Raw genomic sequence first — 26,436 nt, 5'->3', positions numbered from 1 at the left:
GCCTCAAAGCAAGCAGGCAGCCCTGGGTATCAAAAGAGCAGGTTTGGAACATTAGCACAGAGGGAGCCAGTGACGCCACACACCAGCGCCCCGTGGAGATGCAGGGAGCCTGGATTTGCATTTCCAGCCTCCTAAGCGGCAGTTACTTCTGTGACAGCAGTTCTGAGAAACTAAGCTAGAGGCAGTCTTAAATCAGCTTGGAGCTCCACTCCCTTGAACCTCAAATTAGTAAAATTCCAAATAGAAAACCACCAGCAAACCCACTGTGATCAAGTGGATGCCAACTCAGAGTGACCATAAAGGACAAGGTGGAACTGTCCCCGAGTTTCCAGCAGTATAAATCTTCAAGGGACCAAAGAGCCTCATCTTTCTCCCATGGAGTGATTGGCGGGCTCGAACTGCTGACCTTATGGTTACAGCCCAACAAATAGCCACTCCGTCACCAGAGCTCCTTACAGTAAAACTCAAAAGTGAGCACACTGGCTCACGGGTGAAATATGGTCCACTGCCTTAGTTCTGTGCAATCTAGGAGCGAAGGAAAGTGATTCCATTTTCCCTCCTCCCTCTCACTGCCATCTGCTCAAGTCTGACCCGTGGCAACCAGAGGACCAAGTGGAAATGCCCCCATGGACTTCTGCGGCTGCGAGTCTCTTTACGGGCACAGAGCCTCATCTGACACCTGGGGGCAGAGGCGGCTTCAACTGCTGATCTTGCAGTTAGCAACTCAGCTCGTGAGCACTGCACCACTAAGGCTCTGTTTAAGAGTTTTCAGTGGTTGAAGCATCACTAGAACGATTTCACCGTCTACATAAAGGCATGTACATATGAAACATTTATATATGAGGATGGGGAAATTGATCTATGTGCATATATTTATAGGATTAGTATTAAGATAGCAGAAGGACATTGGGCCTCCACTCAAGTACTTCCTCAATGCAAGAATACTTCCTTCTATTAAATTGGCATTCTATGATGCTCACTTTCCCAACATAACCGCTGAAGACAAAGCGGATAAACAAACAAATGTGGTGAAGAAAGCTGATGGTGCCCGGCTATCAAAAGATACACCATCTGGGGGGTCTTAAAAGTTTGAAGGTAAACAAGCGGCCATCTAGCCCATAAGCAACAAAGCCCACATAGAAGCACACCAGCCTGTGTGATCATGTGGTTCCGAAGGGATCAGGTATCATCAGAACCTGAATGAGGGGGGCAGTGCAGAATGGAGACCCAAAGCCCATTTGTAGGCCACTGGAGAGCCTCTTACAGAAGGATCTCAGCCAGTCAGGGTGCAATGTAGCAACGATCAAAAATACAACTTTCCTCTAGTTCCTAAGTGCTTCCTCCCCACCCACTATCATGACCCCAATTCTACCTTGCAAGTCTGGATAGACCAGAGGATGTACACTGGTACAGATAGGAACTGGAAACACAGGGAATCCAGGGCGGATGATCCCTTCAGGACCAGTGGTGTGAGTGGCGATACAAGGAGGGTTGGTTGGAAAGGTGGAACCGATTACAAGATCTACATGTGACCTCCTTCCTGGGGGACGGACAACAGAAAGTGGGTGAAGGGAGACGTCGGACAGGGTAAGATATGACAAAATAATAATTTATAAATTATCAAGGATTCATGAGGGAGAGGGTAGCAGGGAGGACAGGGAAAAAACGAGGAGCTGATGGCAGGGGCTTTAGTGGAGAGCAAATGTTTTGAGAATGATGAGGGCAATGAATGTACAAATGTGTTTTACACATGGATGTATGTATGGTCTGTGATAAGAGTTGTGTGAGCCCCTAATAAAACAATTTAAAAAAAATTAAAATAAAACCTATTTCACAACACTTTGTGAGCATACAAAATCAAAACTTAAGAATGCATCAATAGCTCTTTCCAGCACCCATGCGCTCAGGCTTATTCATTGATGCACCCGCTGCGGTGGCTTTCACAGGGAGACGGGCAGTTCTCCTATAGGCTCACCGTGAGTCAGCATGGGCTATGGCGGAGGGCTGCTTTGATGGCCAAACCCAATGGTTGCAGAGACGGATGGCCTGTGAAGTCCAATGGCCCCATGTAGAGAACATGTGCCAACCCGCCAGGACTGACTCCTTGATCCTAGCTTTGTCCGTCCCCACACTACCTGCACAGCACAAGTCTTGACACCTCAAGGTTTGGTGACAGTTCTGTGGTCTCGTGAGGGCTACCGATTCCCTCGCCACATTAACCTCGTCACAGCCCTTCAATGGCTGCCCACTAACTAGCAGGTAAAGTCCACCGCGTATTCAGTGGGAAAACCCACCCACTGCCCTCTAGCCCGTACCCCTAGCTTTCCAACTTATCTCTAACACAAATGTCCTCTACAACCCAATGGACTATCTCCTCTTCCTGAATGCCCTAGGTGTCTATGTCGTTGCCCAATCCAATCCCTTCAGTTCGTCTATGTAACAATTGCTGTCCCACCCATGAGTCCAATGTCATGATCTCCATGAAGTCAATTGCGAGCACCTTTCCTCCCCCAGACTCCTCCGGGGGGGAGGGTCTCCCTCCACTACACTGAAGGGTGGGCATCTGGGCACACATCCGCCTCTACTTGAAACCGTTTCTCAAGACCAGGCGCCACCCCACTCTTTGCTTTTCATCCCTTTGTCGAGTGATGGCTTAGCTCACACAAAGGTTCATTTCTGTACATTACTCCCCACCCCAATTCTTCTTACAGTGCAAGGGCCACATCCTATTCTCCCATGTGATGGCCTTCGTATCCTATCCCTTCAATAAACATTTGTGAATAACTAGACAGATTCCCTTCAGTCTAAGGCTTAGCCCTAATGATTCTGTCTGAACATCTCCTTTCTGCATCCATCACTACTGTTCCTCCACGTAGTTAACTCTATGACCCAGAAAAAAGGGCCCCCAGATGGACTGATGTCCTCCTGGACCCCACTCAAGGCTGCTTCTGTGTAGCTTTCCTGAATACCCAGTTAGTGTGATTCCCTGCCGCCTCACCCCAAGCCCGCTGTACTAGCCAGTGACCCTCATGAGGCAAAGCCACCTGCAGTCCTCACACGCGGTGCTGCCCCCTCTCCCCACCCTTCAAGCGGTGTCTCTGTCTCTCATGCGTCCAACACTTGGGAGGAATGCCCTTCATCAAAGACAAGCTCAGGGAAGTGACTGAAGAGCCCAGGAGCATCCGGCAAGCAGTGTGGGTGAAGAAATGAGACTGCCCAACTCTGACTCAACAGCCCCCTCTGTGGGACATGCCACTGCACTTTAAAGGTGTGTGTGTGTGTGTGTCCCACCCCCTCACCCCATGCTGCCTACCTTAAACCTTCGTGCTAGGAACTTGTTCTTGATCTCTAAGAAATTGCCACGGTTCATTTCACCCTTGAAAGGCTCATTGAGGATGGCGTAGCGGGGGTCGTTCTGGATGTCCTGCCACCGGGCGTAGCCGTGACTAATGGGAAGGGCTCAGGAAAAGCACGTCGGAGTACAGCCCTCTGTGGGAACCCCTCAGAACCCGTCGCCCAGACCCCCAAGCCCAGACTCGGGCAAAGGATACTTTATGATGCCAGCCAGCAGCCAGTAGTCATGGCGCCGATGCCAGATCTCGTACGTTTTCTTGGTGACGGTGGCTGCCCGCTCCTCATTCTGCCAGAGGGAGTGCAGCTCTGAGGCGGCGTTGGAGGAGGGGGAAGGGAAGAAAAAGCATGTCGCTGTGAGGATTTGAAGGGTCCCACGGGCTCCGTACCCTCACCTCAGCAGCGCCTGCGGGCAGTGAGCCCTTAGCCTGGCAGGCCCAGAGGCCCAGCTCTACTCAGGGCCTGGCCTCGGTTCCCCATTTCTGACAAGACATTCCGTTTCCTGCTAGATCCCTCGAGGGCCAGGGCCTTCGTTCCCATACCGGTGAAGCCTCCGTCTGCGATGTTGAACATGAACCGCTGCTTGACGTTCTTTTTCTGCTTCTCGTCGTGAATCTCCTTGGGCGTTTCTCCATTGTGCAGCAGGACTTCCTTCTTCTCCTCCTCCTCTTTCTTCTCCTCTGGAGGGTACACACACGGGAGGACGCCTTACTGTCAGCCCAGAGTGGCACGATACCCAGCCCCCGCCGCCCGGGCCCACACCCAGGGAAAAGGGGCTGCTGCCTGGGGACGGGCAGCCGCTCAGCCTGGAAGGAGGTGGCTCTGAGTGTGGACGGGGCAGCTGGGGATGAGTCTGGCTGCTGATTGAGAGTCCACCTCAGCCACACGGATCAGTGTCTCCAAACACCCACCTTTGTCCTCGACCACAATGGGAGTCAAATCTACTGCTGACTTCTCCTCCGCCTTCTCCACCTCAGCAGCGCCTGTGGGGACAGATGGCATTAGAACACCTAAAGAAAGAAGCCTGTCCTGTCCCCTGGTCCACTCCGCCAACGGGATAGTCCTAAAACGCAGTGATTAAGATCCAGGAAAACTCAGATAATTACAGTCAGTGCTCAAAGTCATGGCCCGGCCTTAAAGTCATTTAAATAAATTAAACAAATGTTAAAGTCTGTAAGTGGTGGGAGAAAGATGTCCGATTAAAATCAAGGGTTCCTAAGTCCAGAACATCCCTTTTCCCTGGCAGCCTGGCTGGACGTCCGAGCGCCACTGGGCTTCACACACGGACCGCAGTGCCTGCAGACGTAGGTACCTTTGGAGTCCGTCTCCATGGGCTCTTCTGTTCGCTCCTTCGCCTCTGCCTTCTCCACTTTCTCCTCTCCCTCAGGAGGTTCAACGGGGGCCTTTTCTTCCTCGGGGGCAGGGGCAGGGGCAGGGGCAGGAGGCTGGGTACCCTTCAAAGGAAAACAGACCGACCATGAAGCAGGGAGGTCAGCACTGAAAGGGAAGCGTGGGTTACCAGCCACACCCCGCCCCTGCAGTCTTACTTCCACGGTGGCCTCGGGGACTGTAGATTTAACCTCCTTCTCTCCTTCTGGGCTCTCCTCCTCTTTGAGGCTGTTCTCCTCTATTTTTATCCCGTCCTCTGTGGACCAATAGGAGGCAATCAATTAGGAAACGGTCCTAGATGGGAGAGAAGGTCACGCCCTCCCACGGTCACATTCCGAAGTGTCCTCTCGTGCCTTTAAGAGCCAGTCCTGTGCTTAGGACAGCCCTCCTAAACTGAGAGGGAGATGCTGTACGTCCTGCCTCTGGCCCCCCTGCCACAGCTCGGCACAGGGGAGCAGGGACACATGGGCCAGGACGGGCGCGAGACAGAAAAAGCCGACATGGAGACGTACCAGAGGGTGGGGCAGGGGCAGGAGTATTGGGTTGCGTGTCCCCAGGAGTGGAGGGTGTTGGAGTCTTTGGGGACGGTGACCCCGGTTGGGACATTTTCTTGTTTTCCTCTACTTCAGCCAGTTCGGGCATGCTCCAGCGCCCGTTAACGTGCTCAAACTCCTGAACCTGTAGCAACGGGACACAAAGCTGAAGTCTCCCACTCAGCCCTTTCCTGCTGGTCCCGCCACCTTCCCTCGGGAACCCGGAGCACCTGAAGACAGGGTCTCGGCTCACCTTCTTTCGTATCAAGGACATGACACCAATTCTAGTCAGGACATGCTGGCGAGACAGGCCTTCTCGGGGGACCCCATCAGCAAAGGTCTCGGCCCCATCGGCTCCCGGTTCACATAAATGCCGCATAAAGAGAGACACGTAGGCCCTAGAGCAAAGCAGCAGAGCGGGTGAGTAAAACAGGGGCCAACGATGGCCAGGCTTCCACAACAGCACCGATGGCAGACAGGCGCTTCCCCTGGAGAGCTAGAACACACAGCATTCTGTGCCCAACAGCCACCGGCCTCGCTCACCAGAGGCGAACGCCTGGTTGCCAGCGAGGCCCTGCCCAGCCCTGTGTGACCACTGGATAGAAAGCCATGCCCTGACGCCGTGGCCACAGCTCGACTTACTTGAACTCTTTCTCCGACTTGCCTCGAAGGTCTCTCACAAGCCACTGGGTGGTAAAAGCGTCCTGAGGCGGCATTCCATATCGCATAATTGCATTAAGAAAAGCTTTTCGCTGACGAGCATTAAAACCAAGAACCTGGGGGGAGGAGAGGAGTCTGGGCTGAGAGAGCGCCAGCCTTCCTCTTCTCCCAAAGCCGCACTATCCGGCACACACCCTGTCCCTCCGGAGAATCTCAGGGCACTTACTTCAATATTCCCACCAACTCGAGCCAGCAGAGGAGGCAATGGCTTATCTTTGTCATTCCGCAGGCCCTTGCGGCTGGGCCTGCGGGGAGCTGCAACGAGAGAAAAGCCTGTCTGAGGGACACTGGGGAGGGCGGCCGCACGCACGCAGTGCTCGGCGAACCAGCAGAAAGGCCGAGCGCTCACCTTCTGAGCGCTCATCAAAGTCTTCATCACCTTCCTCTGAGGCCACCGAGTAATCGGACTGGTTGTCGGACTGGTCGTCCTGCCAATCTGGAGGGAGAGAGGGCAGATGAGCGGGGCCCACTGCTCTAGTAGATCGGCCCATGGGTGGGGGGCGGGGCCGGCCACACACACCTCGGTCCTCCTGGGAGCCATCATTGTAGTTGACCTGTTTACGAATTCTTTTTCCTTTGCCCAGATTTCGGGCCAGATCTTCTTGCTGCTGCTCATAATGGTGCCGCAGCAATTTCTCCCAGTAGTCAGGATCCACACTTTCTTCCTGTTTTATGATTTCCCGTTCTACCTCCTCTTCCTCCTGGGGCAGAGGGAGGGCCAGGACTCAGGGGTGCTGAAGTCAGCACCGCCAGCCACCCCTGGTCCTCACAGGTCCCATTCTGCTAGCTCCTCTCCTAACTGGACTCTTAAAATGTGTCGTGTCTGCTCAGGTCTAATGGCGAAGGAACCTAAGTGGCAAGACAGTTCTTAATTCCGTGTAGATTCGCAGTCTTTACAACTAGAAGAAAAACACGGGACGGAGCTGCTGTCACCAGTAACAGGAAAGAAAGCATGGGCCGTTTGCTCCTTGGATAAACGGATCTTTCGTTGAGGCGGCAGAAGCTAGAAGAGAGAGCCCTATCGCCTGGCGACCCTGGCTGTCAGGGATGGCCCTTCCAAGGCACGGCACCAGTCCTTCCTCCAAGGCACCCAAGGGGGTCGACAATGTCACCCCTCCCTCCGGTTGCCACAGGGTCTCCCCAAGTCGGAGCAGACTCAAGGGCAACTGGCTTTAGAGTCTCAACAAAGCACAGTAGAGAAGCATATGAAATACTGCAAAAGAATTTCCTGAAACACAGGAGCAGGGAAGGGAGGGGAAAGAAAGAGGAGCTGATACCAAGGGCTCAAGTAGAAAAAAAATGTTTTGAGAATGATGATGGCAACAAGTGCACAGATGTGCTTGACACACGGTGGATATGTGTGTGGATTGTGATGGGAGTTGGATAAGCCCCCAATAAAATGATTTTAAAACCAAATACAAATTAAAACACCAATTACCGTCTTAAAAAAATCATCTCTCTTTTGGAAATGTTGATGGCAACATATGTACAAGTGTGCTTAATACAATTCAATGTTGGATGGCCATAAGATTTGTAAGAGCACCCATAAAATGATTAATAAAAAGGGGGGGGTTCCTGAGAGAGAAAACAGAAGGGCTATTTTTTATACATGAAAAATCTGCCAACTGTCTGCAAGGTTAAAAAACAAAACAAAAAACACCCAAGGTCAATGTTTATGCTCCTCTGAAGGTCGGGGTATTTTCAGACACTCAAAGACCCTGACAGATTCCAATCCCTTACATTAGATTTAAAACTTCATCCTTTTATAGGAAAAGATAACTGCATCAATATGGTCTTCCTGAACAAAGACCTGCTACTTTAAAAAAGAAAGAAGAGAGAAGTCCTATAGGCCTTTATGCAGATTCAAAATGTTTCCAAAGTGCATTACAAAGAGCACTGTGTAATAATGTACTTTTGTCTGGTGTGCATGTGTACATCTATGTACATCTGTCCTTTGTATACATCTGTAGGCTGTGCCAGAAGGTGAGAGCACTTCACTGGCCGCAGTGGGGCAGCCAGCCAGGAGGAAATGATGCTGTGTGCCTTTTGACTCATGAACTGTTCATTCCATGTCTCACTTTTCTATGAGGAACCTCTGGAGACAGCAAGTCAACGCTGGGTTTCTGGGGGTACAGTGGTGGTGGGGGTGTGTGTGTAAAAGGGAGCTGATGTCCACGAGGTCAAGAAGGGAGAGATTGTTTTGAAACTGACTGTGGCAGTAATTGTACAATACTGCTTGATGGGACTGAACTACAGAACACTATGTATCTGTTATTGGCTCCCAATGAAATGTTTTGGAAAAAAACGTATCTATTACTCCAGGCCTTTGTGTTAACGATTCACTCTGGGAACCAAGTGAAGGGGCGCCAGAGGGTGTACTTTACGTACGTACTCTGGTGGCCAGGTCTGCCCATGAATTTGGTTTCTTTGGCCTAGGAGCTGCAGAAGGCATTTCAGTTTAAAAAAAGAAATACAATTACTCCAACATGAAGATGAGAAGCTAGAGAGGCAGGGAAATGAGTGAAACTGTTAATGTATGTATGTATATACACACACACACACATATAAAACTATAATGTCAGGAAGGGGGAGGGAAAAAAGGAAAACGAGCGGATTCCAGAAACCCACGCAGAAGTTGAATTTTGAGAATGATGAGGGCAACAAATGTATAAGGGTGCTTTACTCAATTGATGTATGTATGGATTGTGATAAGAGTTTTATGAGCCCCAATAAAATGATTAAAAAAAACACGAATAATGTCACGGAGCGGTTTGTGAGGAAATTGTCAAACAGGAAGCTAACTTGCTGGGTAAACTTTCACCTAAAGTGCAATGAAATATTAAACATATACAATTTTTAATGTTTTAAAACATTTCTATGTGAATTCGGTGAAGGTTTGGAGCAAATCAGTTTTCCACTCAACAATTCACATATGTTGTTTGGTGTCACCGATTGTAACTCTCACGGTCTCATCACTAATACCTCCTCCTCCCTGATCCCTGGTTTCAGTCCTCCCTGTCCTAACCTTGCCTGCCTTCTCAACTTAGTCCTGGAGCCAAAGTTGCCCTTTGGATCTCAAATGGTTGATTACTAAGGAAGGCATGCCTCTCTGGGCTTACTGTTCACCCGACCCACCCTTCTATTGTTCAGCTAAAAAATGAGCCAAAGCGTGAGTTCCGTTCTAGGCCTGGAGGGTAACAGGCCCAGTCTGGGACAGACGGACACACGGATGGACGGACACACACACACACACACACACACACACACACAAAATGAGCCAAAGCGTGAGTTCCGTTCTAGGCCTGGGGGTTTAACAGGCCCATAGTCTGGGACAGATGGACACACGGATGGACGGACACACACACACACACACACACACACACACACTTTAAGGCAGTGATTTGCAACCTTCCTAATGCAGTTCCTCATGTGGTGGTGACCCGCTTCCCAAACAAGATTATTTTTGTTGCTGCTTCATCACTGTCATTTTGCTCCTGTTATGAATTGGGCCACCCCTGTGAAAGGGTCATTCGACCCCCAAAGGGGCCGCGACTCACAGTTGAGAACCGCTGCTCTAAGGAAAGGAGCCTAAGGTGCTAATAAACTGCGCGTTTGACTGCTAGCTGTGAAGTCAGCAGTTTGGGCCTCATGGGAGGGAGCAAGGTGAGGCTGCTCTGCTCCCTTAAGAGCTGCAGCCTCAGCAATCCTGTGGGCCCTACAAGCCACAATCATCCACTCGAGGGCAGTGGAACATTTTAAAGAAGCAAATGGCAGCTGTTGTCACTAATCAGAAGGCCATGTGTGTGCTTTACGGGCAGCCCGCCCCTTGGGATAAATACAAGGCTTTCTACTCCCGTGAAGAGAGTGACAGTGTGGGACACACGGGCAGTTCTGCCCGGTCCCGCCTGGTAGGTCACTGTGAATAAGCAGTCATGATTAGCAACTAGAGCAGCAGTTCTCAACCTGTGGGTCTTGACCCCTTTGGGGTCGAATGACCCTTGGGGACAGGGATCACCTGATTCATAACAGTAGCAAAAATTACAGTTGTGAACTCGCAACGAAAATAATTGTCTGGTTGTGGGGTCATCACAACATGAGGACCTGTATTAAAAGGTCGCGGCAATAGGAAGGTTGCGGGCCACTGAACTCACTTCCCAGCCTCTCAGAGCACCTCCCAAGCGCTGTCCCATCACTTCTACACACTCACTGCACCACAGAAATACGAAAGGAGTAATAGTAATCACAATGTATAGTAAGAGTTCCTGGGGGGTGGATTGGGGAGAGGGGATCGAAAGGGGAGCTGATCTCTGAGTTCAAGAAGAAAGAAACTGTTTTGAAACGGATGGTGAAAGCAACTGCCCACTTACGCTTGATCAAATTGCATTACAGATTGCTCCATCTGCAGGAGCTTCCAATAAAATGATGAAACAAGAAGCAACAGTTCAAGGGGAAGAGTTCCCGGAGTTGGAAGGATGAGAGAATAAGGCAGATTCCACCAGAACTCCACGTCCACTCAAAGAATCCTGCGCTGAGTGGTTTAAAGGGGACCGAGAGAGTCTGGGCTATTTGTTATTTGGTGATTTCTCCATGGGAGAAAGACGAAGCTTTCTGCTCCCACGGACGTGGACGGTCTCAGACACCCTAAGGAGCCGCTCATCTGATTCTGTCCTCTAGTGTTGCTGAGTCAGAACTGACTTGCTGGTCGTGAGTTTTTCTTCAGAGCAGCATGGGACAGACAGGGGTGGAGGGATGACCAACTGAAAGATGCAGGCAGGGGAACACTGCTCACCTTCTCAGAAAAAGCAGTTACATACAGGTGGCCGAGGTCTGTCTTTAAGGACCACCCCTGCGCTGTCTCAAGGAGCGCTGACGCGGCAGACGGAACTTACTTGTAGGGTTTAATAGCAAAGAGCACAATGTGCACTGGGTGCCGGGCGACCAGAGCTGCCCGGAGTCTGAGGTTTGGCTGTGAGCTTCCTGACTAGTCCAAGCAAAGCTGCGAAGGTGGCCAGGCCTGTTAAGCGTCTTTGTTTCCCAGGAAGAGGTAGCTCAGTTCCTCCAGGTACTGAGTTTGCCTACAGGTCTTCTTCCTGGCTCAAATGCCATTTTGGTGTCGATGCCAACTTGCACACCAGTGACCTAACCCAGCACTGTCTTGGATTCATACTCACCCCCATCTCTTCTTCCCGTACCACATACTGGGCTACTTTGAATGAGCTCAGGTATTCATTCATGCCCTGCAATTCTGTGTCTTCAGTCTCATCCTGGTTCCGGTCCAGTAGCCGCTCAATGGCCTTATCGTCATAATGAATAACACTGCTGTCTTCTCCTTCCTTGTTGTCTCCGCCTATGAAGGATCGGGAGGGAGGGAGCCATACGCAAAAGTTACCTTCAGCAGCTGCGGGGGGAAACACAAGTCCCACAGGACCCCTGGGGATCAAAGCCGCCCCTACCCTCTAGACAAGCCAAGCTGCACACCAAAAGTGCCCTTTCTGACCAGCTCACCTCCATCGGTGGCTTCATCCTTGAACAGCTCCTCAGTCCCAAACTTGAGGATGTCATCCAGCTCCTGCTTGGACATGGACCCCGTCTTGGAGCCCAGCCCGGGCCTCACCACCAGATGCGTCAGCATCATCTTCTTCTTCGCCACCTGCGTGATCCGCTCCTCTACGGACGCCCGGGTCACAAACCGATAGATCATCACCTTCTTGTTCTGGCCAATACGGTGAGCTCTACTAAAGGCCTGGAGGCGCGGAGCAAAACAAAGTGGAAAGTAAGTCACCGCACTCTCCTGCTTCTGCTCTCGCCTTGACCTCCACCTAATAGCAAAGCCAGGACAAGACAGGCTGCAGCTCGCCCTCATGACACTGGCTTTAGCAATGCCACGAGATCCCAAACAGGACGACGGCCAACCCACGCCCTCACAGTCCGGCAAAAGACAAAAATAATCCAATGTGTCTCTAATTCCAGCGGGCGGTGCCATGGCAGAGGACTCCGCAGTTACCGTCCTGCTCACCTGAATGTCGTTGTGAGGGTTCCAGTCCGAGTCATAGATGATAACTGTGTCCGCGGTGGCCAGGTTGATTCCAAGGCCCCCAGCGCGAGTGGAAAGCAAGAAGCAGAACTGCTGAGCGCCCGGTGCTAAGGAAGGAACCAAACAGGCCGTTAGAGGCTCTCGTCAACTCCAGGTAACGCACGTGGGAGAAACGGCAGGGATAAACCCTATTGGGGAAAATCACAGCAGGAAGTGTTCTTAGGTGAAGGGCACCCCGGACACGCAGAGCAGGGCATGGCGTGTGAGAGTAACGGTATTAGCAGACCCTCGCAGCACTTCAACTACAATGGGAAAAGCCACTTTTACTCAGCAGGTTCCACAGAAACGAGTGACCAGGGCTCACGGCACCCGTGACGGGACACAGCACCACCTTGGCGCCCTAACGGAATGCACTGACAACAAGACGGCATCTCGTCTAGGTCTTGTCCAAAACGCACATTCTCAATCCAAGGGCAAGGAAACATTTGGCAAACGCGCCTCAAGAGACCTTCTCCAAAAAGAACTGACCAGCCCTAAGGAAAAGTAGCAAGAGGAGGAGGTTGGAGGGAAGAACGCAGTGCCAGAGAGGAGGAGGAGGAGGAGACGAGGGAGGCTCCGTTAGCTGCAGCGTGAGGGCCCGGCCTGGCCCTCACAGGAAGACTGCACAGAGCACAAACAAGGTCTGTAGTTTACAGAAATACCCCCATGCTAATCAATCTTCTGGTCTGGGTAGCAGCACTGTGATCAAATACCGTGAGAGCAGCTAGGTGGACAGTGCGCGTGCAATTCCCTGCACTGTTTTTCCAGGTGTCAAGTCCAAAATTATTGCTATTATAAAATGTCCCCCGAGGCCTGCCGGCCGCTAACTTGCTGTGGAGCCTGGGCAAGTGTCGGTCCTTCTCCGAGACACAGACCCAGTGAGGTGGGCCTGCCTCTTCCTAACAGAATATTCCTTCCAGGAACACTCCACAATACACTCCTCCTCACCTTCATCCTCGCTACCAAACAACGAGGAACTCACAAGAGCTACGTGGAAGGCCACCGACGAGAAGCAGCAGCGACGGGTCTTACTGACAGCACGCGAGGGGAGGCCGGCGAGGTTGCGCTTACCATTGAAGCGGTCGATGGCCTCCTGCCGCATGTTCCCAGTGATCCCGCCATCGATGCGCTCATATTTATAACCCTCATGCTCCAGGAAATCCTCCAGCAGGTCCAGCATTTTAGTCATCTGCCAAAGGTGCTCCCGTTAGTTACGGAGACGGCAGATGGCACTCGCTCCCCCCGTACCGCGGGCCTCTGCCGCTCCGTCCAGCTCGCGGTACCTGGGAGAAGATGAGCACCCGGTGCCCGCCCTCCTTCAGGTTCTTGAGCATCTTTTGTAGCAACAGCAACTTCCCAGATGCTCTGATTAGGGCACTGCCGTCGTACATTCCGTTAGGCATCTTAGGGGCTTCCTGAAGAAAGGAGGGACAAAGAGCCATTGGAAGCCCAGGTGCAGGAGATCCCAACCAGGCAGGGACCAAAAGGGAGGGCCACGCACCATGGCAGCCACGGGAAAGAGATAGGGGTGGTTGCAGCACTTCTTCAGATCCATCACGACATTCAGCAGGGACACCTGGTTGCCGCCGCCTCGCGCATTGAGGGCTTCAAAGTTCCGAGTGAGGATGTACTTGTAGTACTTCCTGCAAGTTAGGAAGGCAGGTCAGACACGTCCCCTTGTAGTTCCCAGCCCTCAGTCATTTCCTCTCCCCCCTACAGACGCAGCATAGGCCGCCTGCCACCCACCACGGCCACCGTCATCGTGATTTTAAACAAGGTGAGCTCGACTGAGGAACGGTGCAACCGACACGGGACTGCGTGCTCCAGGTTGCTGGGGAATCCTGGGAACGCAGTGTGGGAGCACCAAGCCAGGCTTGGCGGGCTGGCAGAAGCCTAGCTGTGTCTGGAAAATGGAAGCTGGCCTGCCGTCCCCCCTTCCGACTGACTCACTTCTGCATCGGGCTCAGCTCCACCCGCACAATCAGCTCGGTCTTGGATGGCATGTTCTTGAACACATCTGCTTTGAGCCGCCGCAACATGTGAGGCCCCAGCATGTCGTGCAGTTTCTTGATCTGGTCCTCCTTGGCAATGTCAGCAAATTCCTCCAAGAAGCCTTCCAGATTGCTTCAGAGAGAGGAAAGGTGGTTGGCGCAGGAGAGGGGCAGGGGTGTCGGAAATGGACAACACGGAGGAAGCAGAAAGCCAGCAAGGGAGATACTTACTGGAACCTCTCAGGAGTGAGGAAGTTGAGCAGGTGAAACAGCTCTTCCAGGTTGTTCTGTAGCGGCGTGCCGGTCAGCAAGAGCTTGTGCTGCAGCGAGTAGCCGTTCAGGACCCGGAAGAACTGGGGAAGCGCATTGTGGGGAGAGAGGTGCAGTGAAGAGCAGGGCTCCGGTAGCTCTTGGCCAGCTCCTATGTCATTCGCTGGCAAATGCCGAGATGCTCCCGCACCCACCCCGCTCCCTCAGGCTCCCTCCGCTGGTCTCCAAGCAAGGCCACACGTGAGCGGAGGAGACAAAGACCATCTTTCCCCTTTCTCCTCCTCCTAGGCATCCCCTTCGTGAGTGGAACTAACTGCACCCTTGTCCTCTCACCTTAGACTGATTGTTCTTCAGTCGGTGGGCTTCATCCACAATGAGACAGGCCCAATCGATGGAGCCCAGGATGGCCATGTCGATGGTGATCAACTCATAGGACGTCAGCAGCACATGGAACTTCACGGATGCCTCTTTCTGGAGACAAGGCAAGCCTGGCGGTCACTGCCGTTCCACCCCTGTGGTATTCCCAGGCTCCCACCGCCCCACCGCCCCTATCACGCTGGTCACAAGGAGCCACACCAGCCCGGAGCAGGCCGCTAGTGCAGGGGAGGGGGACCTCCCAATGAGATACCTTCATTCGGGAGGCCTTCTTGCCACCACGGATGGCATTGTCTTCAAAGGAGAACTCATTCTCCCGGATGATGGCACGGCTGTCCTTGTCACCTACGTAGGTCACCACATACATATCCGGAGCCCACATTTCAAATTCCCGCTCCCAGTTGATGATGGTGGAAAGCGGGGCACTGACAAGGAAGGGGCCTTTGGAATGACCCTGATCGGAAACCAAAAAGCAGGTAAGGACGAAGCTCCCCATCACATCAGCCCAGCTTCCCTCTCTAGCCCTGCTCCCCGAGAGCCAGCAGAGGACGGACCTGCACGGCACTGCTGCTACCCTCTCGATCCTCTCTATGGAAACGTCCTGCTGTCCCTCCCACCAAGTCATGACCACCTTTACAGAGCGCCCGAGGACCTGACCTCCCCCACTGGGTCTTTCCATACTAATTCCACCCGACACCTGCTGACCACATGAGCCATGCGCCCAGCACTGAGGTTCTGTGCCCCCACTGCTACTTCTACCCCTGGGGCTCCACTACCTCAAATCTCTGTCTGTCTGTCACTCAACAGTGTGCCTCGAGGTGTCACTTTTCATCTTTTCTCTTCTCAGAGTGCAAGGGGAAAGGCACTCAAAATACCCACAGCAGCAAAGGCGAATGGCCTCGGCTTGTCTCACCTCTTTGTAGAGGGAGTAGAGGAAGACCGCCGTCTGCACAGTCTTCCCGAGGCCCATCTCGTCAGCCAAAATCGTGTCCGTGCCCTGCGCCCAGGAGAAGCGCAGCCAGTTCAAGCCCTCCATCTGATAGGGGTGCAGGGTTCCACCGGTGGCATCCAAGTACTCTGGCTGTCGCTCATACTTCACTGTTGGCTGGAGGGTAAAACAGGGCCGTCAAGAGCTAGCAAGCCTTCCTTCCACGAAGCAGAGCGGCCTCAACACGTCCTCACTAGATCCTCCTTGACTAAGGCACAAGAATCCTGGCGCACAAGGTTCTTATGGCTCGTGGTGTTGTACTGATTTAGGTTCCTCCGGGAAGCAAGGCAACTAACCCGTCAGACAGACCAAAGTCCTGGCATTACACATCTCTGCAGACAGACCCATCGTAGACTCTGCTGGTGGTGTGTGACTGAGCTAGTTGCAAGGCGCAGCAGCTTCCTGTATAGCAGAGTGAGCTGCTGCCCGGGCCTGCGCCATCACCATGGTCGTGGGTATGCCTGAGCCCGTGGTGAAGGCTACGGTGTCGGTTCACCTCATTGAGGACTTTCCTCATTTTTGCTGACCCTCTTCTTTAGCACACACGATGTCCTCTTCTAGCAACTAGGCCTGTCCCTAGCAACACGACAAGTCTGCGGGCCGAACCACCCAGCTAAGAATGCCCTGTGTTCTTCCTAAAGCCATCTTCTGACCCTGGGTCCGCCCTCACCCTGCCCTACACAACTGAAATCGAGAGCAGAGGTTTCCAAGTGTACTTGGCCTACTGCTCCCCACTTTCAGAAAAAGAACACACAATTCTTAACACCTCCCCCACCCTCCAAACGCACACCAGCAATTAAAAACTTTTTTGTTATTGCACATAATCCAAGGTAAAATATAAGTATCTGCCGTTTCAGCCCCTCTGGATGGTTCCGGGGCCCCGGGGGGCAGTATCGCGACTTTGGGAAATGCTGTTCTAGAGGAACTGAGTCAAAAGACACAGGTTCTAATCTGTTCACGAAAGCCTGGTTGAGTGACTTTTCCCAAGAGCACATCTTCTTCCTCAATCGTATTAAGCACCAGCTGCTATGTTGTTACTTTCTGGTGCTGATGAGAAGCAATAATCCCAGTAGTCTCTCTAGTTTCCAGAGATGTGGAGAAAAGGGGGAGGAGACCTCATGAAGCGCTCTCATGAATGCATTCTCCGCCTATCGTTCCCTACAGCATCACCGACCCAATCATCCCACCCAGCCAGTCATCCCTTCCATGTTCTGCCCCAACTCACGTCAACTGTGGGCGTTTCGGGGGGCCTCTCCAGCTTCCTCAGCTTTACCTTCTTGAGCTTCTTGCCGGGCCGTCCTTCCTCTCCTCTCATTAGTTCCCTGGAAGCGGGGAGGGGGGGAGAAGAATATCAAACACCTGCCCAGCCCCTTCCTTCCCCATAAGCAGCAACTCCATTCCTCACCCAAAGCCACATACCTGTGATTCCAATAGCTCTGTTTGAACAGGTCGTAGTCCTGGATCTCCACATCCTCACTCTCCCAGGAGGCCTGATCGTACGGTAAGTCCCGCCACTTGATCAGGTAGTGGACATGACCCTTTTTGTCCACACTGCAAGGTCAAGAAGAGAAAACCCTCAGAGGCAGAGAAGTGGCCAACAATCATGTTCCAGGACAGACCTCCAGGCATGCCAGAGATCCTGTGTATTCACCGCCTCTATCAGTGCTAACCTCACTCTCCCATGGCTTAAAAAGCAAGATTCCGTCCATCACTAATACTCTCCTGATGGTTTCCCAATCAAAGTGGCTGATGACTCACACCTTCTAACTCCCTCAGTCAGGAGGTCGCCCTGTGCACGTGGTGCCTACCACCCAGGTGTCGCAGGCCACCAGCACCCATACCCCCATCCCCGCCGGAAGCTGCTAATACCTGTGGTTAAGGATTCGGTGGATCATCATCCACTCGGGCTTGATCCCGTAGCGGTAGAAACGCTCCTCCATCTCTGCAAATTTAGGGTCCTTGTTCTTCCGTTTCCGGCTCTTCTCTTCATCACCGCCGAAGTCTCCCGAAGGTGGCTCATCCATATCATTCTTCCGCTGATAGTTTCGGAACATCACTTGACAGTGCAGCTCCAACTATGAGCAGAGAGAGATGCAAAGTCACCGGGAACCGTTTTCAGCCCTTCCCACAAAAGGCTGTTTCCGCACTGCCCGCCCTCCCTCCTCAACGCCAACGCCCCCGCCCACCCCCAGTCCAGCCTTAACTCGGACTTACCTGCAGTTCAGACACCCAGGAGCAATGCCAGTAAGACATGCCCTGCCACTTCACGAAGAACTGCCGCTCGGGTCGCCCCTCCAAAGGCTTCGGAGACGGCGTGTTGGGGTCAGCGTCTGGAGGCCGAGGCACTGGTGTAGGCGATGGTGGCTGGCCCCACTTCCATATGAGGATCTTCTGAACTTTGCCCTTGAGAGCTGGACACTGAGAAAGAGATGAACCGATGACAAATCACAGGCCTGGGGAGGAGGCGGGACAGTCCACGGCACCAAGCTCGTCAAAGGACAAACCAAACTCCACCCCCAGAGTAGGATCTAATCCCAGAACCCTTCTGGGGAGGGCGTTTAAGAGAATGCCCAGAATCCCCTCTCCATCGCCAAAATGCCCAGATTTGGCTGACACCTGGCTCCACAAAGCCGACAGCTACACTTCCACACGAACCCAGAACCAGTAGGCCTACCAAACATAACCGAGGGCTCAGAATTCCACCCGTTTATGCTATCAAGATCTTGAGGCAGGGCGATGGGGCAGGCCAGAGACAGCACGGACTAGGCTAGGACAGTGTTGTGCTCCTCCCAACCAAGCTGGCAAAACATCCACTCCTCTGTCCAAAGTCAGCCTCACGTTTCCCTAAAACACAGGGGCACGCTAAGGAGGACAGCATCAGGAAGCATGCTAGGCTACATGGTCCGTAAGAGAAACAAAACACAATCCCCTGCCATCATGGTTCCGACTCAGAGTGATCTGTAAGACAGAGCAGAACTGCCTGTTTGTTTCCAAGGCTGTACACAACTCCACAGGAGCAGGAAGTCTCAGCTTCCTCCTACCGAGGGGCTGGTTTCCAACCGGTGACCTTGCACTTAGTAAGCCGACTGCGTAACCCACGATGCTACGGGCTCTTTAAAGGTCCATGGTTCTCCAAAAACCCCTCACCTGCACCTCAGCCTCCTGATGCCACACTGACTAGTGCTAAGTCCCTCGGCTAAGTGCCCAGTCAGTCAGTCAGTCAGTCACTCACTGTGCAGCGCGGGCAGAGCCACTCGCCGTTGGGGATCTCCGGGAGGGGCGGGTTCAGGCAGTGGATGTGGTAGGACGAAGGGCAAGTATCGCAGCACAGCAGCTCCCCGCCATCCTTGCAGACCCGGCAGAATTCCATGTGGTGGTCATCTTCCTCCTCAGGGTCTCCTCCGACCTCCTCCAGGATCTCCTCACCCTCGGAATTGTCTTCTTTAGCCTCCCACTGGATGCCCTCTTTCTCCTGCAGCAAAAACCAGAAATTCAGATTACCACCCCCCCGCCCCCCCTCCCACCACCACCACCACCACTCCAGTCCGAGCCCACTGCCCGGCCTTCCATTGACGGCTTCCCCCAAGCACCCAGCCAGTCCCAGGGCCAGTTCCACTCCCACCCAGTCTCCCAAAGGCTTCATCACCCCACCCTGCCCCTCGTGGGCCGCAATGGCCAGGTACTCACACAGTGTGGACAGCTCCACTTGCCCTCGGGCGCCTTCTCCATGTCCGGGTCCAGACACACCATGTGGTACGCTCGGGGACAGGTGTCACACAGGATGATCTCGCCGCCTTGCTGGCACACCTCGCAATAGTCCTGGTGGTCTGTCTCATAACCATCCACAGCAGTCACCTCCTCCTCGCCTGGGCAAGGAAGAGGGAAAGCCCAGTTATTGGAACAAACCCACCTCCCCCCGCCCCCTAAAAAACACCACCCGGATCTCCTAGGGGAGATTCTTGCCCACCCACACCCACCCCAGCCCATCATGCAGAGACACAACAGAGAGACACACCTTTCTTTTTCTTTTTCGTGGTGCGGAGCTTCTTGCGGCTGCGGCTGCTGCGGCTGGTGGAGCCGTCAGAAACAGAGTAGCTGTTGATGCTGGCGTCGTCAAAGTCGGATTCCACGTCCAAGTCATCGTCTTCGCTCTGGCGGGATGAAAAGGAGACGGGTAGGGGTTCCAGCCAAGGGGAAGGACAGAGTTCTGGGGTGGGTGTATGGGTCCTATGGACAGTGGGTCTGGGGCCGGCTGCCCACCCCCATTCTCACGCGCCGTGAAGGAAGGGCAGGCCCTTCTACCTAAGGGCTGGGCACTCACCGAGGATCTCTTCCGCTTGGAGCCAAAGCCCCCCAGCTTGATCTTCAGAGGGGCCACTCTCTTGGGTTTGGGCTTCTTGGCGTCTGGGACTCGAGGGCTGCCCTTGGGCTTCCTCCGAGCATTGGGTCCTGACATCAGGACAGAGCAGTTAAGATTAGACCCTCCCAAATGGACACCAAAAAATAAATACATGGAAAAATATGATCTTCACCTAACTAGTCCCTGCAAATTTGCTCAGTCCCCCAAATTCCCTTCCCAGAGCCCCATCTTCAGCCTCAGTGCTAGGAGTGCATTGCTTCCCCGTGCTGTGACTGAGCCACCCTAGGGCCACTCCAGTCCCACGGCGCCCTCTTCACCTTTGCCCTCCTTGGTCTTGGCCTTGCGGATCGGCACCTCCACGGGGGGAGGTGGCGGCGCCACTTCCGTGGCAGTCACCATGCTCTCCACCACGGCCACAGCTGCCGCCGCCGCCGCTGCCACCGAGGCCCCAGAACTGCCTTTGAAGGGGTTGTTGGTACTGAACTCCCGCCACTTTGCCCCCAAAACCATCATCATTTTGGAGACGGCAATCTTGGGGTTTTTGGCAGCGATGAGGGGTCTGGTGTAGAAATGGGAAATAGACAAAACGTTTTAAGAGTCGGAGCGAGAGCAAGAGAAGCACGAAGGGATTCCAGGCGCACCCTCCTCCCCAGGCCCCGCCCCGCCCCACCCCCATTTACCGGACAAACTGGCTGAAGGCCTTGTAGTTGGTGAGAGTGCGGTAGTCCTCCTCTGAGAACACATGGTCAATGTCTTCCATGCCCCAGTCTTCCAGGAGCTGAGCAGATGACTTGGGCTCCTGAAGAGCGGAAAGAAGTCAACAGACCTGCAATCTCATCCCCACATGGTCTCCGAGGATCGGAACTGAAGCTAAGGCTTAGGAGACCGGGTTGAGAGGGCTGAGAACAAAGAATAAGAAAGGTGGGGGAGAAACCATCTCAAGGGGCAGGGCCGGGTCTGAGCAGCAACTAGGACTGACTCAGAGTGGATGGAGGTCCACACACCTTTGAATCGTCGTCATCGTCTTCCTCTTCCTCCTCCTCCTTCCGCTTCGATTTGCTCTTCTTTTCTTTCTTGGGCCCAAGCTTCTTCTTCTTCTTCTTGCCAGGAGTGTAGTCACTGCCCTCACTGTCTGAGCGCAGAGCCACCTCTTCCTCCTCCTCCACAAACTCCGGCCCCTCCCCAGAGCTGTCTCCCAGCTGCCGGCATAAGAGCACACGCTGGAGCAGGGGAGGGGGTGAGGAGGGAGACAGACACACACATGCTACACACATGCTGGCCTCAGGACAGCCCTGAGGACCATCCCAAGGACCTGGCCCACCTCTCCAGAGGAAGGAACAAAAGTCCCAACCAAGCCCTTCCCAGGGTTCCACCCTTCTTCCTTTCTCGTAACCCCTTAACACTCCAGTCACCCACTCACCTCCTTTTTTTGGCGTTTGCTCTTGGGGATTTTGGGGTCCCGAGGTTTCTTAGGCTTTTTCTTCTTCTTGAGCTTTGGAGTCTCTGCTTCTGACAAATCTTCTTCGGGGTCCTCCTCGTTTTCTACACACACATGCGTGCATGAGCAGCAAAGTGGGGTCAGCAGGGGAAAAAGACCAATAGCAAAAGGTTAGGGCCTAATCCGGAAGCTTTAGACTTGATTCCCCACCTCTTGTCCCAGATTCCACTGAAGAGAACAGCTATACTCTCCACAGAAGGAAGCTGATACCCAGGACAAAAACAGACAAAGAGAGCTGTATGTCCCTGAAATAGGACTGCCAGGCCAAGCCCACCGCGGGCAGCTGTCCAGCCTCCAGCTCCTGGCCCCCATTCCGAGGAGCCGTCCTCTCTCCAAACGCTCACCAGTGCAGCTGAATCTTGTTAACCACATGAGAACTAGGCCCAGCCTTCTATAGTGACCCTGTGCCATAACCAGCCACCGAGAGCACAGAAAGTGGAGGGCCTCTCTGAAAACCCCAACTGGAGACCTCCTTACACCATCCATCCCAGAAGCCACCCTCTTCAACAAACCCCCTGGGGAGCACCGCTCACAAAAGCCCAAATCTCCTGGGCCTAAGTTCTATTGCCAGCACAGTGTCCCACCCACTCCCCCCAGAATTTCCTTCCCCCCATCTCCAGCCCTGCTGTTTCCTCCCCAGCTTCTCCTGGGTCAGTCAGTAGCTTCTTCTCCCCAGGGGCCCAAATCAGCCCAGCTGTCACCATCCCCCCACCCCCACCCCCACCAATCCTCCTCCCATCTGGCCCCACCTCCTCCCCTGGCTGGGAGCACACACAAAGCCTGGGGTAATACTAAGAGCTCCAGGGCAGGGATAGGTGGGAAGGGGCACAGGGAAAGGGGGGGTGGGGGTGGGGGGGGTGAGGCCAGAAGGCAGCTTTCTTTGTAATAAGACATTCACACCAGCACACCAGCTCCCTCCCTCCTCTCTCCCTCTTCCCAAGCCACCCCGCGGGGCGGGTGGGGGTGTGTGTGAGGAGAGTGGTGGAGAAGGGAGTGGAAAGGAGGGAGTGCCTCACCCACTGAGGAGAGGGAAAATGGCTCCTGACCGCAGAAGCCAGCCCAGGGCACCCAGCTGCCAACATGGGACAGACAGGAAGTGGCAAGGGAGGGGGTGGGGTAGAGAGAGGTAGTGAAGGAATAGACTGCCCTCACGGAAGACTTCCCAAATGGCACCTATCACCCACTCTGGGGCAGCGGCAAAGGCAGAGGGAGAGACTGGCTGTGGCCGGGGCTGCTCTCTCCTGCCATTCAGTTACCAGAGCTGAAGGGTTAACACGGGGCCTGCTGGAATGGTGAGTGGATGGACAGACCAACCTGCTCCCTGCTCCTCACATTTCGGACACCTCACATAGCCAGCCTGAGCAGTGGGAGTGGGAGTCTACGAGCCGTCTCTGAGAGGTCACCAACTCCATCTCCCCCGCCAGAGTGTGGGCCACAAGATGCCAGAGCTCTGCTTACAGATCCAACGGATAGGGACTCTTAGCCACCCAGGACCAATCAACAGCACCGGCCTAGTGGTGGGCTTCCTTCAAGACACACAGGCTCGGCTCAGAGCTGCAGGCATCAAGAAGGGAAGTAACCCTAAGATGCCTCTGGCCCTGGCCCTGCCCCTCCTGTGAGAGACAGATATGAGGAAACCTGAGACCTGGGGCCCGGACAACCCGCCAACACAGCCTCCCCTTTCCCCCCTCAGCCCAGGATCAGGCCAGGCACAAGAATGCCCCTCCCATGCCCCTGGGAATAGCACCCCAGGCTGGATTCTCACCAGGAAGAGTCACTTTCTGCAGGGCTTCTCCCCAGCTATCCCAGTGGCGCCCCTCCAGGGGGCTCCAGCCCGCCAACTATGTTGAAGCTGGCAGCGAGGGCAAGGCAAACCCAGAGGCCAAGGAGACACCCTTCCAGGGCCACAGGCCCCCGAAACTTTTCAGGCAGCTAATGAGCTGACGTGGCCAGTGGCACACTGGCTGAGATAGAGAGATTTGGGAAAGGGGCAGAAAAGGGGTGTGGCAAGTGGAAAAACTGGGTCACGCTACAGCTTGGGGCAGAGTTCATCCAGGGAGTCTGCACAGCACCCAGTCAACACGGGGCAGTCCCGCACCAAGGGACCAAGGGGAGGGAGGCCAAGATGTGGAACCAACCAGGCTACTCATTCCTAGGGTCCTGACAGAAAGGCCGGGAGCATCCACCACCATCACCGCCACACCATCCTCCCTGGGCAGCGACACAGCAGCTGGCCATGGTGCCCCACACGATGATGGGCCTCACGCCCAAGTTTTCTCCCCCAACAGCTGAAGACGCAATAACATGAGAAGACACAGACTTGCTCCTTTCTTCAGTGGCCTCAGGTACAAGAGAAGGGTCCCACCTTAGAGAAAGCCACATGTGAGAGCATCTCCCCAGACCACCTGAACGTCCGTCCAGCAGGGAAACAAAACAAGGGCAGCGGGGCTTCAGGTTAAAGGGATGATAAAGAAAAGGCAGGTAGAGAAAGCAGGTCCAGAGGGCCAGCAAGCAGGGACTCCTTCGAGAAGGGCTCTGAACAAGCAAAGGCAGGAGAGGCCTCCCCTCCGGAGCCTGGCAGCACTCATCACTGAGGGCCGAGGCGGGGCGATGACCATGCTGCCAGGCCAGTCCTAGGAAGGACCCCAGAACACAGACCGCACAAGCCCTAACACCTTCCCATCACTCCAGCCCACGAAGCTAAGGCAGCAGCAGAAGCCAGGGTGATGTCCATTCACCAGAGAAGGGGGGTGCCCAGGCAGGGGCCGACGGACACCTCTCCTAGGATCACCTTCAGGCTGTTTCTGGCTCCTCCAGCCCCCATTTCTCGACTCAAATCAGCCTAGCAATTTGCCTGCCTGAAAGCGCTCTCCATCCCAGCGGAGGAGCGCGATTCAAACTTCCCACAGTTGAAGCACAGAGAACCGGTGACTGCTACTCTCTCGGAAGCCAAGACTAATCAGAGAGCGAGGGAAAAGCAACACGCCTGTCTTTCCTTCCCACCGTGGCAAGTGCAGGGGCCGACGAGCTGGGCCCCTCCACGGAGACCCTCAAGACCCCCTTCCCCACAGTCTCTGGGGGTCCGCACATGGCACCGCCTGCGCGCAGGCCAGCCCCCGCAGCTGGGAGCTGCAGCGGCGCATTCCTCGGGAGCGCGGCAGGCAGGCAGGCAGGCAGGCGCGAGGGGTCCACAGGCACATGGCTCCCACCCTCCCCTCGCCAGGGCCGGGGCCGCAGCCGCCGGGAACCACTCCCTTCTGATGCCTTCCACCTGAGAGCCGGCGACAGGAAACTCAACCCTGCCTCCCGGAGTCACTAGGGAGGACCCACATGCCTCCTTCCTGCCCGGGCCCTTGGGGGCCGCTGGTACCTGGGTGGGGTGGGGGCAGGCTGTTGTTCAAAAGTGCATCCACGTCCTCCTCCTCGCTGCCCGCCGAGCAGGGGGACGGGGAGCCCAGGCCCGACGCCATCCCCTTCCGCTCTTGGCCAGGGAACGGGCCCAGCTGCTCCTGCCTGCGGCCTGGGGCCCTCGACTCTGGCCCGAGTCACTGTGCGGGGGAGGGGGAAAGAGCGAGAACAGTCAGTGACGCGCAGCCCCCTCCCCCACCCCACCCGCTCTTTCCGCCCACCACTACCACCGCCCCCCCCCCCCGGCCCGCCACCCTAGCGGGGCACCCGAGCCACTCAGGCTGAACTTAGTTCCACACTCCTGGGGGACAGCCCGGAAGCCGGCTCCCCAGCAGGAGCCCCCTGACGCCAGGCAGCGACACCCCCTCCCGCCGAGGGCAGGCCGGTGCAGGCGTGGGGAGGGGAGGTCGGGTGGGCTGAGCAGGGTGTGACGGGGTGGGGGGTGTCCGAATGGCAGCGGCGCGGGGGGGGAGCAGGAGAGACGGGCGGCGAGGCGCTCGGGGACACAAGGTCACTTGGGGGTGGGGGGGCGCCTCCCTGCGCCCAGGGAGGGGCCAGTCCCCAGACAGGGCAGCTCTCCAAAGGCTGGCCGCTGGGACAACTCCGGTTCGCCTCAGGAGCCGCGGGGACCAGGGGGCGTGGAGGCTCGGGCACTCCGGGGGTCCCCAGGCAGGGGCTGGGGGCGAAGGAGCCTCCAGAGGGAAGGGGGTAGGGCCACGTGTCCCGGGGGGCAACTGAGCAAAGGGCGAGGGGGCGGGCGCCGGGCATTGTGGGAGACCAAGCCCAGGGCAGGGGGTGCGGGGACGAGTCTAGGGCTCAGTGGGTGAAGGGAAGGGAGGGTGCTGGGCACCGTGCAGGGAAGGGAGTGGAAGGGTCGGCTCTGCCGGACAGGGAGCAGTTCGCGGGGCTGGGGCCGCCTGAGGAAGGGACCCGTGAAGGAGCGCCCCTCGGGGCTGGTCCCGCCGTGAAGGGCGTCTCTGTGGGAACCCCGCGCTCTCCTCACCCCGGAGCCGCCGCAGGTCGCGCAGAGTCTGGCCCGGTGTCACTCCCGCTCCGGCTCCTCCTCACCGCGGCCGAAGGGGGGAAAATGGCTCCGGCTCCGGCGTCGCCTCTTAAAGGGCCCGAAACACCGGCCGGGAAATCCCACCGCACAGGCCCCGCCCCCCCGCGGACAGCCCATAATAACCTCAACCAACTCCAAACCCCCCCTCACTACCTCCACCCTCTTCCCTAGGTCTCCCGGGCAACCCCCGCCCCCTCGTCGCTCAGGCAACCACTGGCCACGCCCCCTTCGAGCGCGCGCGCGTGTCACCCGGGCAACCACCCACCTCCTGGCCATCCCATAATACACACGGACACACATACACACACCCCCATCAGTCCCCTCTAGACACACACACACACTCTCTCCCTCCGTACACATGTGTCAGGGCCGCTGACATCCCATAATATTGCAGACCTTTGCAACTAACCCTTTGCA

At 55.2% G+C, this 26,436-nt stretch overlaps 1 protein-coding gene and 1 non-coding gene across 6 annotated transcripts in view; both read right to left on the bottom strand.

Moving 5' to 3' along the window:
• The window catches only part of CHD4 (chromodomain helicase DNA binding protein 4), a 29,560-nt gene extending 3,444 nt beyond the window's left edge, over positions 1 to 26,116 (bottom strand). The window contains exons 1-37 of one of the 5 annotated variants that reach the window (XM_075552157.1): positions 25,960 to 26,116; positions 24,919 to 25,096; positions 21,471 to 21,592; positions 21,055 to 21,270; positions 20,731 to 20,849; positions 20,368 to 20,609; positions 20,012 to 20,139; positions 19,706 to 19,841; positions 19,378 to 19,556; positions 18,923 to 19,162; positions 17,905 to 18,108; positions 17,560 to 17,765; positions 17,110 to 17,241; positions 16,916 to 17,012; positions 15,616 to 15,807; positions 14,956 to 15,156; positions 14,661 to 14,798; positions 14,289 to 14,410; positions 14,017 to 14,190; positions 13,568 to 13,709; positions 13,350 to 13,481; positions 13,138 to 13,255; positions 12,010 to 12,134; positions 11,499 to 11,736; positions 11,165 to 11,340; positions 6,514 to 6,694; positions 6,343 to 6,429; positions 6,160 to 6,248; positions 5,916 to 6,049; positions 5,527 to 5,671; positions 5,253 to 5,418; positions 4,899 to 4,996; positions 4,664 to 4,805; positions 4,263 to 4,334; positions 3,894 to 4,031; positions 3,552 to 3,660; positions 3,314 to 3,446 (exon numbers count right to left, since the gene is read on the bottom strand). In XM_075552157.1, the coding sequence (XP_075408272.1) occupies positions 3,314 to 3,446; positions 3,552 to 3,660; positions 3,894 to 4,031; positions 4,263 to 4,334; positions 4,664 to 4,805; positions 4,899 to 4,996; positions 5,253 to 5,418; positions 5,527 to 5,671; positions 5,916 to 6,049; positions 6,160 to 6,248; positions 6,343 to 6,429; positions 6,514 to 6,694; positions 11,165 to 11,340; positions 11,499 to 11,736; positions 12,010 to 12,134; positions 13,138 to 13,255; positions 13,350 to 13,481; positions 13,568 to 13,709; positions 14,017 to 14,190; positions 14,289 to 14,410; positions 14,661 to 14,798; positions 14,956 to 15,156; positions 15,616 to 15,807; positions 16,916 to 17,012; positions 17,110 to 17,241; positions 17,560 to 17,765; positions 17,905 to 18,108; positions 18,923 to 19,162; positions 19,378 to 19,556; positions 19,706 to 19,841; positions 20,012 to 20,139; positions 20,368 to 20,609; positions 20,731 to 20,849; positions 21,055 to 21,270; positions 21,471 to 21,592; positions 24,919 to 25,018 (5,373 nt within the window). In that variant the 5' untranslated portion in view covers positions 25,019 to 25,096; positions 25,960 to 26,116. Of the gene's footprint in view, positions 1 to 3,313; positions 3,447 to 3,551; positions 3,661 to 3,893; positions 4,032 to 4,262; positions 4,335 to 4,663; positions 4,806 to 4,898; positions 4,997 to 5,252; positions 5,419 to 5,526; positions 5,672 to 5,915; positions 6,050 to 6,159; positions 6,249 to 6,342; positions 6,695 to 11,164; positions 11,341 to 11,498; positions 11,737 to 12,009; positions 12,135 to 13,137; positions 13,256 to 13,349; positions 13,482 to 13,567; positions 13,710 to 14,016; positions 14,191 to 14,288; positions 14,411 to 14,660; positions 14,799 to 14,955; positions 15,157 to 15,615; positions 15,808 to 16,915; positions 17,013 to 17,109; positions 17,242 to 17,559; positions 17,766 to 17,904; positions 18,109 to 18,922; positions 19,163 to 19,377; positions 19,557 to 19,705; positions 19,842 to 20,011; positions 20,140 to 20,367; positions 20,610 to 20,730; positions 20,850 to 21,054; positions 21,271 to 21,470; positions 21,593 to 24,918; positions 25,097 to 25,959 lie in introns of all 5 variants that reach the window. The other 4 variants (XM_075552158.1, XM_075552160.1, XM_075552159.1 and 1 more) reach the window with 4 other exon arrangements.
• On the bottom strand, positions 5,079 to 5,218 carry LOC142452275 (small Cajal body-specific RNA 11). Its single transcript, XR_012785295.1, has one exon.
• Positions 26,117 to 26,436: the final 320 nt, after the last annotated feature.

The sequence above is a fragment of the Tenrec ecaudatus genome, chromosome 6 (genome assembly GCF_050624435.1).
Source record: "Tenrec ecaudatus isolate mTenEca1 chromosome 6, mTenEca1.hap1, whole genome shotgun sequence".
In the NCBI taxonomy this organism is placed as follows: Eukaryota; Metazoa; Chordata; class Mammalia; order Afrosoricida; family Tenrecidae; genus Tenrec; species Tenrec ecaudatus.
Note: the sequence above shows the minus strand (reverse complement) of the source record. Positions and strands in the feature narration are given on the sequence as shown.